The sequence below is a fragment of the Pleurodeles waltl genome, chromosome 6 (assembly GCF_031143425.1).
Source record: "Pleurodeles waltl isolate 20211129_DDA chromosome 6, aPleWal1.hap1.20221129, whole genome shotgun sequence".
NCBI lineage: Eukaryota > Metazoa > Chordata > Amphibia > Caudata > Salamandridae > Pleurodeles > Pleurodeles waltl.
In genome coordinates, this window is record NC_090445.1 from 944,585,694 (window position 1) to 944,606,361 (window position 20,668).

The 20,668-nt window shown below is 41.8% G+C and overlaps 1 protein-coding gene across 1 annotated transcript in view; it reads left to right on the plus strand.

Moving 5' to 3' along the window:
• Positions 1-14,866, plus strand: part of LOC138300419 (vertebrate ancient opsin-like) — a 566,835-nt gene extending 551,969 nt beyond the window's left edge. Inside the window, exon 6 of the mRNA XM_069239767.1 lies at positions 14,643-14,866. Coding sequence (XP_069095868.1) covers positions 14,643-14,651 — 9 coding nt within the window. The 3' untranslated portion in view covers positions 14,652-14,866. The remainder of the gene's footprint in view (positions 1-14,642) is intronic.
• Positions 14,867-20,668: the final 5,802 nt, after the last annotated feature.

The following is a 20,668-nucleotide window of genomic DNA, read 5'->3' on the forward strand; positions in this document are numbered from 1 at the left end:
CACCCCTTAGGGGTGACTTATATATACAAATATGGTAGTTTAAGACTTTGAAACTACTTTTAATTCCAAAGTCGAATTTGCATATAACTTTAATTTAAAAGCAGCCAGCAAGGCAGGCCTGCCTTTAAAATGACACTGGGCACCTCAGCAGTGCACCTATGGGTGCATTACCTATGCTGTGGTCCCTAAACCTACATGTCCTAACATATACTAGGGACTTATAGGTAGATTGACTTAGCCAATTATAATTAGCCTAATTTGCATATTGATTTTACACAGAGCACAGGCCCTGGGACTGGTTAGCAGTACTCAGGGCACCATCAGAGTCAGGAAACCACCAGCAAAAAGTGGAAAATGGGGGCAAAAAGTTAGGGGGGCTCTGCAATCAGCCCTGTTTTCTCACAACCTTATTTTTTGAAAAGTAAATTTTTAAAAAGTGTGCATCAGCATACTGTTGCAAAGTGCTTAGGCATTGAGCTAAACCTTCAGGGGTTAAGTCAAGGATCACAATGTCGTCTGCATATAACAAACAACTCACTGAGTGTCCTCTTATACTAGGTGGCAAACCCTTACTTTCAGCTAACAAACTAGGAACATTATTTATGTAAAGGGAAAAAAACAATGGCTCAAGAAAACACCCTTGTTTCAAGAAGTATTTCTGTAGAGATGGCAGTCGATAATCCCTTAGCCCTGTCTAACAAAATCTGGCACCAAGTAGAGGAACGAAGGGCAATTAATAAAAGCAATAGAACGCTAGGCATCCCAAGCTTGGATAATTTTTCCCACAAAGTAAGACAATCGACCATGTCAAAAGCTATCAAAAGCTATGGAAACAAATTATGAATGCAGTGTAAACTGGACATTTCCTGATGGACACATATTTGCAGCTTGTAAAGTTGAGATGTTGTCCAAGGCACAATGTTTTTTCCTAAAACTGTATTGCTCTAGCAGAAAAATCTTGTTATCCTCAACCCAAGAGTTTAAGTTCTACAAGATGCATCTGGCAAACACTTTACTCGCAGCATCTAAAAGAGTGATTTGTCGGTAATTAATGGGGAGATTTTCATTCTTTTTCTTAAACAGGGGGGCAATGATTCTTTCAGTCCATGAAGGCAGAATATATGCATTATGAAAACAGTAATTAAAGACTGTATAGAGAATCAGTGCCCAAAGTCTTATTTCCCTTTTCAAGACTAAGATTGAGACACCTTCCAGACCTATTGCTCCTGAGGACTGCATTTCCCTGATTGCGGCTCAGTCTCGCTCAAGGAAGGTGGACCATAGCTTGAAAATCTAACTATAGGGTTCTCCTTATATAAATCCTTAATTAAACAGCCCCAAACTTCCACAATAATAGTTAAAGGATAGTAAATCTGCAATAGTGTTCCAGAATATTTGCATGTTTTTTCTGAAGGCAGACTCCCTTGATTCAAACAATAGGTCACATTTTCATTTTTTAGGGCAATTTTTAAATGGAGTCTTCTCCTTTTGAGCAAAGATCGTAGCCTTGCTGTTTCATTCATGAAAGAGACAAATTGGGATCTAACGAGTTTGTTTATTTCTTTATTCAGTGAAAATAACATCTGGCATCAAAATTTTTGATGGACCGTAACCTTGCTTCGGGAGCCAGAAGAAGAGACCAGCTTCATAAATTTGCTAAAGTGATCATCTATGTCTTTCTTCCAGTGGCCCATTACACTGACTGTCCTTTCCAATAGCTCTCTTATATTTCATATCCTAGATGATGACAAATGCAACCTCCCTGTATTTTTGTCACACTGGGACTTACTGACATCAAAACTCAATGAACCTACTGAGGACCTAGCACAGTCCAAAAAGAATACTAGGATTTTATGGTCACTAAACTGGGTATCAATAACTTTCAGATCCAAAATGAGATCACATGTGGAATATGATGTGCAAAGGTAATCACTTATGAGGACACTGTGGGAGATTTATGGGTAAATTGGGCTGGAGAATCAAAAGCAAATCTATCATTTAAAATGAGGCCATCATTCTTCCTTAGCAGACTGAGGAGCAGACGGCCTCTCATATCTGTTTTGTATTGAGGGGGTAAAAGGTTTGGTAACACCTCTTCCTTGTCTACATCTGCAATTAGATTAAGGGTGTAATTCAAAACTTTACAATTTAAATCTCCCAACAACTCAATGTAGAGGTATTCCTTCAAGAATGAGGCCTCACATATGAATGATAGAAGGTTAGTTAAAAGGGTATTATAAATATAGTCTGGAGGAATATACACATTTACCACTAATATACAGCTCTGCCTACCCTCAACCAGGGAAGTTTGTAGCTTGAAAAAGGTTTGATGATCCAAAAAGCTATTATAGGTTTAAGTTTGTTGTTTAACAAAGTGGCTATACCTCCTTTTGCAAACCCTTTCCTTGAAGGGATAGGGTTACCGCATAAAACATAACATCCCTCAAAAACAAAGTGGGAGGAATGCCAGGATTCCTGGATGCAAATTCCATCTGCCTTAAGGCTACTTAGAAATGAATATTTCTCTGAAATATTCAATAGGCCTGCTGCATTCCAGGAAGCCAGTGCTAAAAAGTGTTAACTATGTGGCTTAAACAATGGACCCGCTGCATAAGCAGCATTTAGGGTGCCAGCCAGCCAGCTCCAATTAGGACCATCATCTTCCTTTGACAAAGATCCAAAATTCAACCTGAGAACCATACTTAAATATGTTTCTCACTCCACCCTTTTCTGAGTTCTACAGGGACTTGAAAGTGGGGTCAGATAGCCTATTGGAAGCATGGTGGCACTGAGATAGAGGATAATTTAAGTTAACAGGTGGATGGAAAAGATCTTTACCCACCCCAAAATCAGGCATAACATAAATCACTGTAGACAGGTGTAAATTACAACTCTGAAAGCTTGTAGCTATCTTACAATGAAACAAACCCTTGTTTCGCACCCCGTTAAAAAGTACAATAATTTTACAAGTGATACGTCGCTACTTTGAAGCATCTTTAAGCTATCAATGTCTGCAAAACATGCTAATAACAGAGAGTGATTCAAAACCACATCATGGACAAAGTCTAAAATCGTTGTAGTTACTAACAGGAGATATCAACAAACCCTATTATTTCTAACCCTCATGGGGTTTACAGCACAGGTAGACTCTACAAGAAAGGGATCTGCAGGTGGATTAAGATTGGTTGTCACAGGTATCAGGACACGGATGAAGGATGAGACATCTGTGGGGTCCTCGCTCGCAACTCCAGGCTGAGGACTTACAGCAGAAACAGAGAGAGTCTAGCTAAAGATACAGGGTGAACATCCCTGCTCATTGGAGGTCTAGAATTAGCCGTGACAGATTTAATTTCAGGGCCCCTGTCCAATGCGCTCCCACTGAAATCTTGTAACCATAGTTATTTCGGTCCCTTTTTTAGGATCCTTTGTTTTTTTCCCCTTTTTTGTAGCTAGACTTTTCCTTGTTTAGGATTCCTTTTAAGCTGTGTAGACACTAAGGCCCATATTTATACTCGGTTTGTGCCGAATTAGCATAAATTGTTTAAGCTAATTCAGCGCAAACCGAACTCCATATTTATACTTTGGCGCCAGACATGTCTAGCACCAAAGTTATGGAGTTTACGTTGTTTTCTGGAGGGGAAAACCTACCTTGCGTCAATGAGATGCAAGGTAGGCATTCCCGGCCAGAAAAGGATCATATGGCTTTTGCACCATATTTATCCCCCCGTGCTAAAATCCAGCACGGGAGATGGGGACCTTAAATAATGCGGTAAGCTTGTTTAGTGACATTATTTAATGCCTGGGTCTGGGCAGGCGTAAGGGGACCTGTAGGCAGATTTCCATGGTCGGAGCGCCGGCTAGCTCCATTCAATAAATATGGAACCCGGGAATCTATGAATGGCGCTAGCCATAGATATACTTTTTGGTGCAAACCTGTGTTAGAGCGGGTTTGCGCCAAAAAGTATAAATATGAGCCTAAAACCTTTGCTACTGACTTTTTTGGTGCTTCATTAAACCTGCAGATTGGTAAGGTTTCAGGCATGGAACCAGCAGCCTTGTCCTCCAAATGCAGTGTTACTAAGATTGGGGAACCAGGATTAAAGAGAGTTTTTAAAGAAAGTAACAGGCTTTCCTCTTTCTCCTATGAACCAAGATCCCCTGGAGAGATAAAGATTTGGGATTTACCAACTTGGAAACCACAGTTTTTAAATTGATCTTTCATCTCCAGCGGCACTGGGGTAGTCTTGACTCCCACCGGAGCCACTGCTTCTTCAGATTTCAGGAATACTGAAAGGTTCAGTTTTCCTGTGCATTGAAGAAGTTTTCTGCTAGATGGAGACATGTAACATCTATTTTATAACCCAGCATTCCTTTCAACATCAAACTTATAGTATCATGAATATGGATGGAATAATTTACAGATTGTTCGAGAAGAGCTAAGATGGAGGATAAAATTATTTTCAAACATTTGAGAAATTCCGAAATTAGCACATATTGGCCTGGTAGATTGCAAGAAGGATTCACAAAAACTTCCTAGTTAGGTGGAGCTGCAGTTTCCAGGTCTACCGAAGAAAATCCTGAAGGGGTGCTACTAGATAAACTCAACACTGGAATCTGAAACTGCAGTGGTCCAGAGAGAGAAGACAGAGAATATTTCTCTTTAAGGGAGGGGTTATCTCTGTAACCTCAATATCAGGCTGCTTCAAGTCCTTGATGCACTTGATGGGGTCTTCAACCGGCCCCATGCCCTCCAAGGCTTCCTCTACTATTAGGTTCAATGGAGCAGAGCCCATGAAGGAAAAATTAGGGGGCGGTGAAATGGGGATGGATATGGGTCTTGCTTCCAGATTACGAGAGCAGTCCATTGGCCGAACAACCTCAGTGTCCCAGCCTCCTTTTGGAAGAATGAAAAGATAGTATTCAAACTCTTCATTAGATTTATCTATGCTGCACCGAGTAAGAAACTCAGTCCAAAAAAGAGAACAGAACAAACAAAGTAATGCAGTACTCGTGGGCTTACCTCTGCCTCTACACTGCCTCCTCCACCTACAAAGATATGGAGCTTTCCGAAGTCTCTGCTGAACCCCAGCGGTACAAAGAAGACCGACATATTGAAGCACAACAAGCTATTGGTGTCCACAGCAATCCAGAATCAAGAAAGCAGGAGCAAGTACGGTTATAACACGTGGCGGGCACAAACACAGCAGGGTCTAAGGTGAGCTAAATGCTCGCCTTCCAAATACCAGGGCTGCCTTGTCTTGATTCCCCTCTGGCATCCTTATAAAACCATACAAGAGCCATAACTTTTTATTTCACTCTTGCAGATTTTTTCCCATCCCTCCTTTCTTTCATTGACAGCATTTGCACTGTTTCCCAGGGGTCTAACAAAGGCCTCCACAGCCCCTGCAGTGTTGTGGGGGCCCTCAGCACAGTAACCTGGCATGAGAGCTCCTGAATGAGTCCGGAGGGGGCCACTCCATGTACTTTGCAGGGGAGCACCCTCAAGTTTAGTTACACCACTGCTATTTCCATTTTTCTCTTCCTCCTCCTTTCTCCCTTCTCTGCCTTTATCTCTCTTGCACTGGCTCAAAAAGAAATGCTGAAAAATAGGTTACAGTTTCTCAGAATTTGTGCCATTGTCCACCACTTGTAACCATGCAACCACCTGCACAAATTAAGCACTTTCTGCTGGCAAAGTATTCGGAATTTGTTACGAAACACTAACAGCACTCAGCAGTCTGAAAGTCATACATTTTATCTGGCATATTAAAGGCAGGGAAGTTATTTAATTATTCACTGAATACAACTTATTGAGTTACGCTGGCAAGATCGAATTTATAAAATACAGTGGTATTCCATAATGCTGATACCATCTCAAAGAGATGGTAAAGGATGACTGTTCAACCACACAACTAGTCAATATCTATTAGTAGACATATAACCTCAAATCACCACTGACCTAGTTAAATAACACAACAATGACTAGCCAGTCAGAAGGCTTGATCAGTTCTTTCACATCCTAGATGAGCGCAAATCATCACAACACATTCCCTAATTTGTCCAATCAACACTCCATTGTATGCTTATTTATTTGTTCAAGGAATAACAAACCGACACCATTCTCTTGGAGGTTTAGAGTTAAAGTCCATTGAAGGTTCTTAACCCACTCATCCCCACTCTGAGGTTAACTCACCTAAAGTAACGAGAATGAGCCCACACACTATTGGTTTTGAATATGTACTCCAAGATACAACCATTCAAAGACAGTGTGACATTACCCTCCCAGTCTGCTCCTCCATTCTATTCCTCCTGTAACCCTCAGAATCCCTTGCACGCAGCATCACTGCGTTTTCCTTCATTCCAAATGGCAGGACCCCAGAGCATTATCTCAGAAGCAGTAGACAAAGACACGTGCTACCTTTTATGCACACAAAAAGAATAGCACTGAAGAACTAAGGCCCATATTTATACTTTTTTTAGCGCCGCATTTGCGTAATTTTTTGATGCAAAAGCAACGCAAACATACAAAATATAATGGAATTTTGTAAGTTTGCACCGCTTTTGCGTCAAAAACTGATGCAACTGTGGCGCAAAAAAAGTATAAATATGGGCCTAAGTGCTATAAATTACCTCTTTCTCTGAAATTGCTCGAGAAAAGTGATTAATGTACGAGATAGATCTATACACTAGCAATAGAATAAGAAAAGAGCCTTATTAACCCAGCCTGCACCTCAGTACTCATCTTACTATTGTCCCAAGCACCAGCTCCCTAGGGGAACCGGACAAGGTAGTAGTAGGCCAACGAAGGGCACACTAGATCAGCAGGTCCGGCGAGGACAGGGCAGCTTCTCACTGGCAATAATGCAGCTGTAATGCAGCAGTACCAACAGCAGCTTCAGAGCAGTTTCAGAGCACCAGCAACAAAACTGGGAGTGACATCCCAAATTCCCAGGATTCTGATCAGAATGTGGCTTTAAAGATGAACAAAATGGTGTGAGGAACCATAGCGAGACAAAGAAGACCGACGAGTTCAAGCACAACAAGCTATTGGTGTCCACAGCAATCCAGAATCAGGGAAGCAGGCGCACGTAAGGTTATGACACGTGGCGGGCATGAACACAGCAGGGTCAAAAGCGAGCTAAATGTCACTCTTGCAGAGTCTTTCCCCTTCCTCCTTTCTTTCATTGACAGCATTGACACTGTTTCCCAGGGGCCAAACAAAGGTCCCCACAACCTCCGCAGTGTTGGGTGGGGCCCTCAGCATAGTAACCTGGCATGAGAGCTAATGAATGAGTCCAGAGGGGGACACTCCATGTACTTTACAGGGGAGCACCCTCAAGTTTTGTTACACCACTGCTGTTTCCATTTTTCTCTTCCTCCTCCTTTCTCCCTTTTCTGCCTTTATCTCTCTTGCACTGGCTCAAAAAGAAATGCTGAAAAATAGGTTAGGGTTTCTCAGAATGTTTCAGAAAGGATGACTGTCCAACCACACAACTAGTCAATCTCTATTAGTAGACATATAACCTCAAATCACCACAGACCTAGTTAAATAACACAATAACAACTAGCCAGTCAGAAGGCTCGATCAGTTCTTTCACATCCTAGGTGAGCACAAATCATCTAACACCTTCCTCAGTTTTCCACAATATGTGATCAGTGCTTTTACCACTTTGTGCCACCCTGGCACAGCACTCACATACAACACATTCCCTAATTTGTCCATCAACACTCCATTGTATGCTTATTTATTTGTTCAACGGATAACAAACCGACGCCATTCTATTGGAGGTTTAGACTTAAAGTCCATTGAAGGTTCTTAACCCACTCATCACCACTCTGAGGTTAAATCACCTAAAGTAACAAGAATGAGCCCACACACACTATTGGTTTTGAAGCTGTACTCCAAGATACAACCATTCAAAGACAGTATGACATTACCCTCCCAGTCTGCTCCTCCATTCTAATCCTCCTGTAACCCTCAGAATCCCTTGCACGCAGCATCACTGCGTATTCCTTCATTCCAAATACCAGGACCCCAGAGAATTATCTCAGAAGCAGTAGACAAAGACATGTGCTACCTTTTATGCACACAAAAAGAATAGCTCTGAAGAACTAAGGACCATATTTATACTTTTTTTAGCGCTGCATTTGCGTCATTTTTTGATGCAAAAGCGACGTAAACTTACAAAATATAATGGAATTTTGTAAGTTTGCACCGCTTTTGCGTCAAAAACTGACGCAACTGTGGAGCAAAAAAAAGTATAAATATGGACCTAAGTGCTATAAATTACCTCTTCCTCTGAAATTGCCAGAGAAAAGTGATGAATGTACGAGACAGATCTATCCACTAGCAATAGAATAGAGAAAGCCACAAAGAACAGAGGATAACTTAGAATTCTTGCACAAAGGAAAGCTTTTGTTGCAGGACGGCTTGATTCTGTAGTCCTAGCAAACCATGGGCAAATTAGTACATTGATAGAGTCATCTTTCTAGGAGCTTGAGTATAGGCGCACAAATTAATGCTGCCTGTGTAGCCTTTGGCTATACATAACATATAGGCAGTGAAACTTCGAAATACACATGTAAAAAAACATACACTAAAGGAAAATGATCTAAAATACCGCTAAAAAGTAAATCCAATGCAGAAGAAACAGCTAAATAAAATTAGACTAAATTTGGCAACAAAATTACACTAAATTTGGCAACAAAATTACACTAAATTTGGCACGAAAGTTCAACTTTTCTCAAGGAGTGTGTTATTTAGGGTCAATCCATTCAGCAGTTTTCTAGAATTTAACATTTAAAAAGGTGCTTTGGTTGGGCATGAAGAAGTTACATTTTAGAGATATGTTAGTTAGAAGATCCTTTTTGGATTGGCTGCTCTAATTAAAAAGATAAAGGCATCCCACTGGAATAAGGAGCGTTTTCTCTCGGTGCATTGCACATTTTTGAAACCCTCTTCGGATTCAGGAATCCACCACATTTTGATTGGCTAGTTATCACACAAACATTTCTGTTGCCCAACATTGTGCAGTGAGCAGTGTGTTGCGAAAAGAAAAAAAAAGGCATAAAGGGACAGAGTAAGCCTACCTTCACCTCCAGTACCTGGTTACGGACACCTTGGTATTAAAAAGAAAAGTAAAAATCAAGGGACTAATGAATGCTAGTTCTTCCCTGGGCTTGCAGTCTCTCTTGAGGATGGGAACTTATGAATGCAATGTAGGATATGCAAAGTTGCAGAAAAGATTAAATAAATGAAAGTACTTTGAGCATTAATGCTTTCTGGCCAATGGCCAAACCTGGGGTTGGCTGTAAACAATGGGGTGGAAGCAGGACCTAGCTACAGTCAAGACAAATGGCTAAACCATTCCTCCTGCCTGAAGTGCATGGTCAAAGGCTGAGTGCAGCAAGGGTTGGCTGCCCAAAGGTAGTTGAGCAAAGGGCCCCAGCCTGTGCACACCTGGAGTCAGCTGCATCGTAGAGCTGGGTGCAGTAACTGGTAGCAGACAAGACGCTGCAGTCTACCCTGCTCAGACAGCCAAAGACTGTGAAGAACAACAGTTGGCAACAGGCGGAGAGTACAACACAGGACCTCGTCAAATCTTTGGCAAAATCCCTGCTGTGCACAGCTGAAGGCCATGTGCACTGAGGCCTAGGTCTGTCTATGGTAAATATAGTCACAAAAAAGAGGAAGAGGATCTAGAATATCCCCACTTGCTAAACATGAATTAACAATGCTATCAAATGAAGGTATCCAGAAGATATTGGAGAAGATGCCTCACCACCAACTTATTGTGGCATGCTTCATCACCCTCACCATACCAGAGTAAATGAATTCCACACCAGTGGGCTCAACTAAATTGGGAGTTCTTAAATATTGTTCTGGATATAAGCAGGGATCCAGTAATAAAAGTATCCAAGGGTGAACCTAAGGATTCGTTTTGTTGGTGAGTACCTTTGATATGGTTAAAAGAAAGTCATAAGTGGATTCAAGTTATAAGTGGATTCTAGAAGTATAACGATTTATCAATCCATTGGCCAACATATTTTGACCTAATTTACAGGTCAAAAGGGTCCGAAGTCTTCTTTAGGGCCTATCTATTTCCTCCCTGTTTATTGCTCGAACTCCATGCAAAAAATGAAGTGCTGGCCACCAGATTCAGAGTGTTGACGTTTCACTGTGCCTATCTTTTAGATACTGCTGTTTGAACCCGCTTCATCACTACCTGCAATGATTCCTGTCATCTTGCTCCAAAGCTGTGTCTGTCTTGCAGACAGAAAATAATATTTGGAAGGGAACCACCACACACTGGTTCCAGGACCTTAGACAGAGGATCAGCATCCCCAGCTTTAAAAGTGAAAATAAAAATAAGACCCAAACCACCCCACTTTGCTCCAACTCGATTCTGCTTCACTAACTAAGGAAGGGAGTGTTCTGCAGAGTACTCATATTTACCTTGTGAGAACAGGACTAGTATCTGCATTACATCCAGTCTCTTAGAGTTGAGGGCACATGAACTGAAATATCCACAACTTGTTGAAGAAGCAGAGGGCCTTTCTAGCATGGAAAAGCATGCCTGCTCAGAAAGGGAAGGAGTTTTCCAGGTGTGTGGAACTCCCAGAAGAAGCCAACTACTATCAGGAGTGCAACCAGTGGAGACCAAGACATGGAATATCACCTGGTCTATCAGTGTGGGTCATGGAGCAAACTGCAGGAAGAGAACTTGCAACCCAAGAAAACTGTGTGCTGTCAGATCTATAAGTAGTTTATCCAGTGGCAGGAGTGCTGTCACTGCTCACACACTGACGTGTGTCATCTTTGTTAGGAGAGTTTATCCCTATGCCCCTGGGGCCCAAGACCACACAGGACAAAGCCTCCAACAATCAAGTCAGCTCCACAGTACAGCTTAGTAACTACAGCATGGAGTGAGGCTGCTATCAGTTGTCCTATTATACTTCTGAGGGCACCACTGAAGAGAAACAGATAAGCGTGTAAACCGGAGATGCTACAGACATGTCCCCTGTGAACAGGTAACATAGAAAGAAAACGATTGGGGCTGTAGCTTGAATTGTAAAACATCAGATGACCATTAGAAGCATGATGTTATAATCATGAACTCTTTTAGCATGAGATCACTCAAACTGACCTGTGGGTTGATATTGCATGGTAGCTGGGAGTAAATTAGCATCTTTGCTGTCTCGCACCCTGCTGTACTCTTGAGATAGTCCAGACATGGAAGAGCCCTATAAAAATGGGAAAGGGAGCAATAGAGATGCCTACTGGGAGCCCACTGTGGGAAATACTGAAACGTGCACTAAACCCTATTAGTGTCTTTAGTATTACTTTGAAGTACTTTTCTTAAGACAAGCAAGATAATCATCATTGATGTCATCATTAATTACATTTAACATGTCATTAGTGATGTAATATGTGCGGTCAAAGGCCGCGCATGGTGGAGGTGCAACTTATTGCTATCTCAGTAAACTATAACTGGTGAATTTCAGAAGTTCTTTTGGTATGTAAACATCAGTGGTCAATTTTAAAATAATTTATTTTTGCTTGCAATTATATGGAATCACGGATTCACCACAATATCCAGTGTGCCCCCTGTGTAAAATCGAGAGGAAAACCACTGATACTAGGCATTGCAAAAAATGGGGGTGGACCAAGGCATTGCTTAACTCAGCTCTGCACCCAAACCCACCCCCTCTTATACTACATATCTACCAAACTGTTACTGTTTTAGAATCTGGGAGCTGCTAAACACCTGAGAAGGTGGTAGGCTGAGTAAATACACATGGAAAGGGAATGCTGCACTTATGCAGACGTCTCTCCTTTTAACAAATTTTCACCCCTTTAAGAATACATTATGCCCCAAATCACTTAACACCCACACCTTCTTTCTCATGTTTACCCAACATCTAGTTTTATGCTGGTATTACATCTCAATGCTCATTTACTTGTTCTTCAGTAAAGGTTTCAAATTCAAAATCTCCTATTCCTAAACATGGCACTCAAGAGTGCTTCACTTTTGTCTTCAATATAAAATGTTTGAGCTCTAGTTGTTTATTAGAACTCTGTGATGATGCTGCAATTGATTAACAGGGAGCTAACTGCAAGACTGCTGCTGTTGTTTGAAGTACATATCTCACTGTGCATGCCAGAATGTTTTATTGAAATGGTTGTGGAAGATACTCATGGAAACACTGACCTTATTGTAGCTTTCTACAGCACTAACCAAACTTACCATGACAAATCTACACTCCTCATTTCTTTCATTTACTGCTGCATCCAGGTAATGCCTTCAGCTTCACAACTTTGATTCCAACAAGATGGTGTTCACATGTGCAGTACTTTTGTCATTTATTCAGAATGTGTAGCACTCTAGTCCAGTTGGTCATTTAAACTTTGTAGTAAAGCTGTAGTTGATCACTAGGGAGTAAACCGACAGGTAACTACTGATGTTAAGTATGTGTTTCTGTCTGCATGTCAGAATGTTTCACTAAAGTGATTGAGGAACATGTTTGAGAATTCATGGAAATTGTGTCTTCATTTTAACTTTCTAGAGCACTATCCATAATTTCTATGTTATAATGAACCTAAAATGAGTACATTTTGACTTAACTATAGCCAAACAAGTGTGTCCATCAGAGAGAGAGAGAGAGAGAGAGAGTGTGTGTGTGGTTATGTGTCTCTGTGTCTGTGTATATGTATATGTATGTGTCTGTCCGTCCACCTTGGGTTCTCTCAAAGAAAAAGTGAAGGCAGCCAGGGTGTTAAAATGTGCACTCTAAAGTGAAATGTAAAACCTACACTATAGCAGATATGGGTTTTCTTTAATATCAGCCAGCTATGGTGTTGTTTTAGAAGGAACACAAGCTCTATCACCCCCACAATAATTAGTGATGCAACTGGCCTCCCTCTACTCTTTTTCTCTCACACTATGGGCTTCATCACGACTTCAGCAATCTCTTAACAGGACCGCCAATGCCGCTGCAGGCAAAAGACCGCCATTAGTGGAGGTCTTTTGCCCGCCATATTAGTAGCGTTCCACTGGGCCAGCAGGAGAAAACAACGTTATCGCCCACTGGCCCAGCGGAACACTCACCACAACATTGATGCCGGCTCCTAATTGAGCCGATGGCAATGTTGTGGTGGGTCAGGTGCTGTTGCGCATTTCACTGCCCATAATTCGGGCAGTGAAATGGGCGATGGGGCTGTGCATGGGTGCCCCGCCCCCATTCTGCCAGCCTTTCCAGGCTGGTGTTTACTGCCATGGAAAGGCTGGCGAATGGGGACTCGTAATCCCCAGGGCAGCGCTGCCTGCTTGCAGCACAGCCCTGGTGAATTACAACCGCCGGGACCGCCAGGCTGCAGGCTGGTTCCAGCCTGGCAGTGTCGGCGGTTGGACCGTGATGGCTCCGCCACGGTCATAATGGGGTGGTCGGACCACCCTGTCTGCGGCAGTCTGACTGCCATTGCGAGGCTGCCGGTCTTAAGACCGCCAGCCTTGTAATGAGGCTCTACATCTTTCCCACATTCTCTCTTTTCATCCATATTTGTCATGCTTTCTGATGCTCTAAATCATAAAGGAGATATCACATAACACAAAGTTAGAAACGGCTGAAGCAGCATTAATACATTGCAAGTCCTTCTGTACTTTCATTGATTTTAGCTACCTAGTGTTCTCTCAGTGTACTCATAGTACTCTCTACCTCGTGCTATAAATATATTGAAAGCAAGAAAGGAGTGCATGGCCAAACAGAGGAACCAGGTAAAGGTTGAGGTACTTTTATAAAGTCACAGAACTCTGTGGTGTCAAGCAATACTCTTTTCATATACAGTAAACGGTATACATAGGTGTGCCATCAAACCCCTCTGCAAAAAAAATGTTTGTTTCTTGTCTTGTTGCTCCTGCTCAATAAGGAGATTTACCTACTGCATAAAATGTACATTAAATGTCGAATATTGGAATATCTGTATTGTGGAAACAGACACACCGATTCGCAGCTTGGAATTTGTTGCAAGCATATATCTTATGTACAACACTATTAAACATAACGGTTGTGAAGAATTTAATGTGACCTACAATGAGATTCCTTCTCTATTCACTGATCTTCAGCAGTAAAATAAGTATATTGCAAATAATGTCAGACAGTTGGAGGATTTTCAGAATGCAATGTTCAAAAGAAAGTGGAAAACTATCCTTTGATTCCATTATTTAGTGACAGATGGTGTCTGTCAAGTACATGGGTTTTTACACGCTTTGTTGACTCTGGCAGCAGTGATTGTGTTGACATAACTCAACTTTCATAAACGATTACCATAGGTAGTCAAAACATTTTCGTATAACAAATGATTAAGGATATCACATGGTCTACAATAAAAAAAGTCACATATTTTGATACAGGGGTTGCAGATTTCCATGCTTTGCAAAGTAATTAACACAAATTATTGTACATATTGTATTCAAAAACTGAACACTAAATAAAATTTGAAAACAGGTGGGTCACACTATGACACATGCTATTTACTCTATAGTTGTCACTCACTACTGTCTTTTATCGTTTGCAATGTGCTTCTGTAAAGCTGATAAAATATTGCTATGCTGCATTGTCACTAAAAATGGTCTTTCTTGCAGTCCCGCTAAAGTACTTCTGCAGTCCAGTAGTGTGAGAGAGCGGATGCCGTTGTTCTCACTACAGGTGCAAGAATGACCAGGTACCTCTGACAAGGCACCATCCAGAAGTCAAAGAGCAACGTCCAAACAAAGTCTTAATTCCATTGGATCTGTGGTAGTTTGGGTTTCAAAATATTTTTTACTGTCATGGTACATAACAGTATGGTTCGAAGGGTGTAGATTTTGCAAATAATGATGTTCATAATTTTATTTTAATAAAATGTAATTGCACTTCACAGCATATGCGATGTCATTTCTGACTGCACAGTGTGACAGACCCTGTGCAACGTAAAGACGCCTTTATGTGTGGTTGTATCGTTAGATGTTTACTGTCAGATGTTCAAAATAATCCTCGCAACACTTCTGTTATACACCTAATCAAAGGTTAGTGAGGACATTTAATTACCATTTGTATCGGTATCTACTGAGACACTGTAAATAAAGAGATGATGTACTCATAGAGGGCTGTTTAAATGAAAGTCTGCAGCGGTCACTGTCTGTTTGTAAAGATGTGCGAACAATCAGTCGTTTGTCAGCACATTGAAGTCCTACGGCACTAGCAATTTGTATTATTACGTGCAACCTTAGCTTTCTGAGACCGGAGCTTTTATTAAGACTTTGCCAGAGGGATCAGCAGTATGATAGTTATCAGAAGTCATCCTTTATTCGAAAGTTTGGGGTCATTTAATAACACATACTTTTTGGGAGATGTCATAGTGCATCATTTTATTTCAATGAAGGTTCAATGGTTCACCCTCCATGAAAGAGTGCTCACACTCGGAACAATGTGCAGGCACCAGACGAGGCTTGCGGTGTGTTAAAAATGCTGAAAAAAATGATGCAAATAAATCTTTTAGATTTCTTTGCGCCATTTTTTCAGCCCCCCTTGCATACATTATGCCTGGTGCAGGCATAATGTGGAGCAAGGGGTTACAAAGTACAATATACATATTTTAGTAAAATCAAAGGGACTTAGCTATCACCAGATCTAATATACATACTGTAATAAAATCAAAAGTTCTTGCCTAATGCCATAACCTAAAAACAATGCGGGAAACCATTTTTTTCATTTTCCAGGTAGAAATGCCTCCCAGGAGAGGTATTAGAGTTTTCATGTGGAAGTTCCTCCCAGGAAGACAAGTAAATTTCATGTCCACATAAATCACTACAGCCACCCATCTGCCTGTGATGTCCAGTACCAAAGTTAAGCTTTTGTCTCCTATTTGCATATCAATTATGATTGGGAATAATGCCTGGCCAGGCTTAAGGGAGGGCGGTGTGACAGTATTGTGGGAACCGTCTTGTGTTCTTCTTGAGTGCTGTTGAAATTGGGTTCCATTCATTTAGTACACCCAGCTTTTTTGCTTTTTTAATCACTTCTTTTTGGACATTTTACTTTGGGTGATTCTCACTACTTGTGTCTTACCCATGGTAGTCATATGGTAAATGGACTGTGCTTGTATACTGCCAGTGTTTGCCTTTAGAGATAAGGCTGCTGTGACACAGCTAGTTTTATGGTCACTTGACTGGTTACACTTGGATAGGTGTGCACACAGTTGTGCATGCGTGTGTGGGATGGGCGTGGGAGACTCCCATCATGCACAGCCCGGTAACTGCACACTAGTAGCCTGGTGCAGAGGGGACTATGCAAGGTTACATGTTAACTTGGCATTGCCCTTATAATATTAGTGGGCACTCATAGGTAAAGTCAATATGGTTTACTGTTTTTTCTGCAGTGACACTGTTTTATACACCAATGGTTGTGGCCTCGCCCTCACTTCCTGTGCCTGGGTCTGGGGGGTGCACAGCAGACAGCGCCCAAGGCAGCACCTTGTCCACACAGAACAGACAAGGAGAGGAAGACTGTCGCTCCAGCATCAGCAACAACAGTGCTGGTCATGTGCCGGGAGTCAGTGGCCCATGAGGGAATGGCTTCCTGTGTGGCCTCATTGAATTAGAGGATGGGGGTATCTGGGTGGGGTGAGGCACTTGCTTATTTTGCATATGGAATGGTACTGATGCTGTCACAATGAAGACAGGGGCACCACTTTACATTTCGAGCACTGTAGGGGACTGCCAAAGGACAGCAGCACCCTCTGAGGAAATTAAATAGTGACTCTATGTTAATAGGGTCAAAGAAACTATGACTCTCAGGATTTTCACCATATTTAAAGTACTTTCAAGGCTGGAGCCTTTGTCTTTAGCTGGGAGTGTAGCACCCTCTATGGGTTAGTTTTATGCCTGTATTTTATCTGGCCTAAAGGTATTTAAAAAAGAAGTACACATTTTATGGTTATTTACAATGTTTTAGTGATTGTTTAATGCTGACAGTGATCATGATCAATGTTGAAATGCTGTATTGACATTAATGATGTAGCTACGTATTGTTATGGATTACAATGAAATGATGGAGGTTTTACCAAGTGGCTTATTTTTCTTTTAATGTGTCAAACCTTTGACAAAGCCAAAAAAAACACCCTATATTTTGTTGTGATGAGCCTTTTACAAAGCAAATAGGCTTGTCTTATACGCTGTCAGGATGATCCTTAATAATGCCAATAGGCCTGTTTATTTAAGGTGATACCTTATTGTGATGTTCTTTCTGGTATAGGTGAGAGGTACTGTGATTTTGGGGGACATGACCCATTAGGGGTCAAATACAATGGCAGAATGTCACTCAAGGTATTCCAATCTGCATGTAGTATATATTTTAAAGTAATGCATAATATTTAGTAATGTATATGTAATAAATGTACTTTTCCTTTTTAAATGTATAGGCACAGGCTAGTAAATCATCAATTTAGTGTACTTACTGTATGTCAGTGAATGGCGATTACTAGCCCAACCACCTTAAACTTCTCTGTTTCGCTACTTGGAGAGAGTCAAGCTCTATAACGGGGTTCTTGGTTCCCAGGAAGGGGAAATTATGGACCTATTACTTGCGTAGGCCTTCCACTCTGCACAACTAATAATCCAATCTTTTACAAGTGTCATAGCAACAATTTCTTTTCACTCAACAACTACACCTTTACTGCAGTAGCCACAACAACAAAGTCTGTCAAATTGTCCCTTGAATCAATTGATGATTTCATTATTGTCTACTCCGTGAATACTTTCATCATGATGTTCTTTTTACCACACAAATATTTTTTTTTTAATGTAATGTCATTATTAGCGTAATGTGTGAAATAGGCAATATTGAAATAATGTAGGCCCTCAATAAAGATAAGCTGGAGTTGGAAGTTGTTAGAAATGGGGTCTTTGGTTGGCAGTCAGCTTACCCCCTATCCAAGCAAGGACCCTCACTCTAGTCAGGGTAAGTCACACACAATCCAAATCATCCTGTGCCCACCCTCTGGTAGCTTGTCACTGAGCAGTCAGGCTTAACTTAGAAGGTAATGTGTCGAGTATTTGTGCAATAAATCATACAATAACACAGTATAGCACCACAAAAATACACCTCACAGTATTTAAAAAAATATATAATGTATATCTGATAAGCTGCAGGTCAAAATTATCAAAAGGCAATAAGCATATGTTGAGATATCACTGTAAAAATGATATAAAGTGTCTTTAGTCTCTTAAAAACAATAAATGTCTCTTGCAAGCACAAAGTACCTGGTTTGCGTTCAAAATCTCCACAAGGGACTCCAGAGGAGGTGATGCGTGGAAAATGGGGAGGTGTGCGTCGGTTTTGCCCCTTCGCTTACAGCCTTGCGTTGTTATTTTTCACGCAGGGGAAGAATTTGCGTCGATTTCTGGTGTGCAGACTTGGATCCTCTTCGGTTTGCAGGGTTTTCAGACGCCCCGGGGCGATGTGTGGAATCTTAGGCTTGCGAAGCGCAGTCACAGGCGCTGCGTTGATCCGGTGGGCATTGCATGGAAATTTCTCCTGCATGGCAGGTGCTGCGTCGATTCCTCTCTGGAAGTCAGGCTGCGTCATTCCGGGCCGGCTGTGCGCCAATCCAGTGGGCTGTGCGTCGAAGATCCAGTCGCTACGCTGGAGGTGCATCGATCTTCAATTGCGAAATCGGGCTACGTCGTTCCAGTTTGGCGTGCAGTGAATTTTTCACCACGATGCAGGCTGTTTGTCATTTTTTTGCAGGCTGTGCGTAAAATTTTCACCACACAAGGAGTCCAGGTGTAGGAGTGAAGTCTTTTTGGTCCTGAGACTACAGGGAACAGGAGGCAAGATCTAGCCAAGCCCTTGAAGAGCACTTCTCAGCACAGCCAGAGAGCAGAAAGGCCGCAGGGCATCAGAAAAGCAATCCAGGTGAGTCCTTTGGGCAGCCAGGCAGTTCCTCTTGGCAGGTCTGGTTCAGGGATTCTTCACCAGCAGGTTTCTTGTCCAGAAGTGTGTGTGAGGTAGAGTGTCTACCCCAAGAAGTGTCTAAAGTCTGTGGTTTTGGGTGCTCTCCTTATGCCCATTTTGGCCTTTGAAGTAGGCTTACTTCAAAGGAAAGTCTCACTTGTTTGTGATATCCTGCCTTGCCCCGGCAAGGCCTTAGACACACACCAGGGGGTTGGAGACTGCATTGTGTGAGGGCAGGCAGAGCCCTTTCAGGTTTGAGGGACCACTCCTCCCATCCCTCCTAGCACAGATGGCTCATCAGGATATGCAGACTACATCCCAGCCCCCTTTGTGTCACTGTCTAGAGAGAGGTGCAAACAGCCCAAATGTCAAACTAACCCAGACAGGGAATCCATAAACAGGCAGAGTCACAGAATGGTTTAAGCAAGAAAATGCCCACTTTCTAAAATCAACTTTACTAAAAGATGTGTTTTCAAATTGTGAGTACAGAGATCCCAAACTCCACATGTCTATCTGCTCCCAAAGATAATCTACGCTTTAATCATGTTTAAAGGCAGCCCCCAGGTTAACCTATGAGAGATATAGGCCTTGCAACAGTGAAAACCGAATTTGGCAGTATTTCACTGTCAGGACATGTAAAACACACTAGTATATGTCCTACCTTACTCATACACTGCACCCTGCCCATGTGGCTACCTAGGGCCTACCTTATGGGTGTCGAGCACGTAGGAAAAGGGCAGGGTTAGGCCTGGCAAGTGGGTACACTTCCAAAGTTGAATTTACATTTTAAAACTGCACACACAGACACTGCAGTGGCAGCTCTGAGACATGATTACATGGCTACTTATGTGGGTGGCACAACTAGTGCTGCAGGCCCTCTAGTAGCATTTGATTTACAAGCCCTGGGCACCTCTAGTGCACTTTACTAGGGACTTACTAGTAAATCAAATATGCCAATCATGGATAAACCAATCAACAGTACAATTTACACAGAGAGCACATGTACTTTAGCACTGGTTAGCAGTGGTAAAGTGCCCAGAGCCCTAAAGCCAACGCAAACAGGAGGCAAAAATTATGGGGATGACCCTGCAAAAAGGGCCCGGTCCAACATAAGTGATATTTATCTCACCTGATAAATAATGATACAATAGGGCTACTGCATGGAAAAACACATCTTGGTGTTGACTGGGCAGTTTTTCCCCACTATAGACTGTGTAGTTTGATCCACCAAATGTTATCCAGGGCATTCACTTTTTTATCGTACTCTGTAAAATCCTCAACATTCATGATTCCAATAGGTGTTGTAATATGAGTTACCACACACATCGGAATTTATGTGGCCACTCATTATGACAGCCTCATAGTTTGTTGCAAACTTTCTCTTCAAATTAATTTTCCATAGATTTCATCTTGAAATGCTTAGGAATTGTAAGTCACACATCTATAAACAATTGTGGCATTCATCCTTGTGGAACTCCAACCAATTTGTTCAATGCACATTGGTCATCCAGCCAGTTGGTTCAGTGTTCAATTCACAATGGTCATCAACAAGTTCCTGCAAACAAAAATGTTGGCTTGATTGGGGCTCTTCAAAGCAAATAAACAGAAACATGTCTTCTTAACTCCAGCTAGTAATGTAAGTTTAGTACCTTAAATCTGCTAGACTGAGGCATTA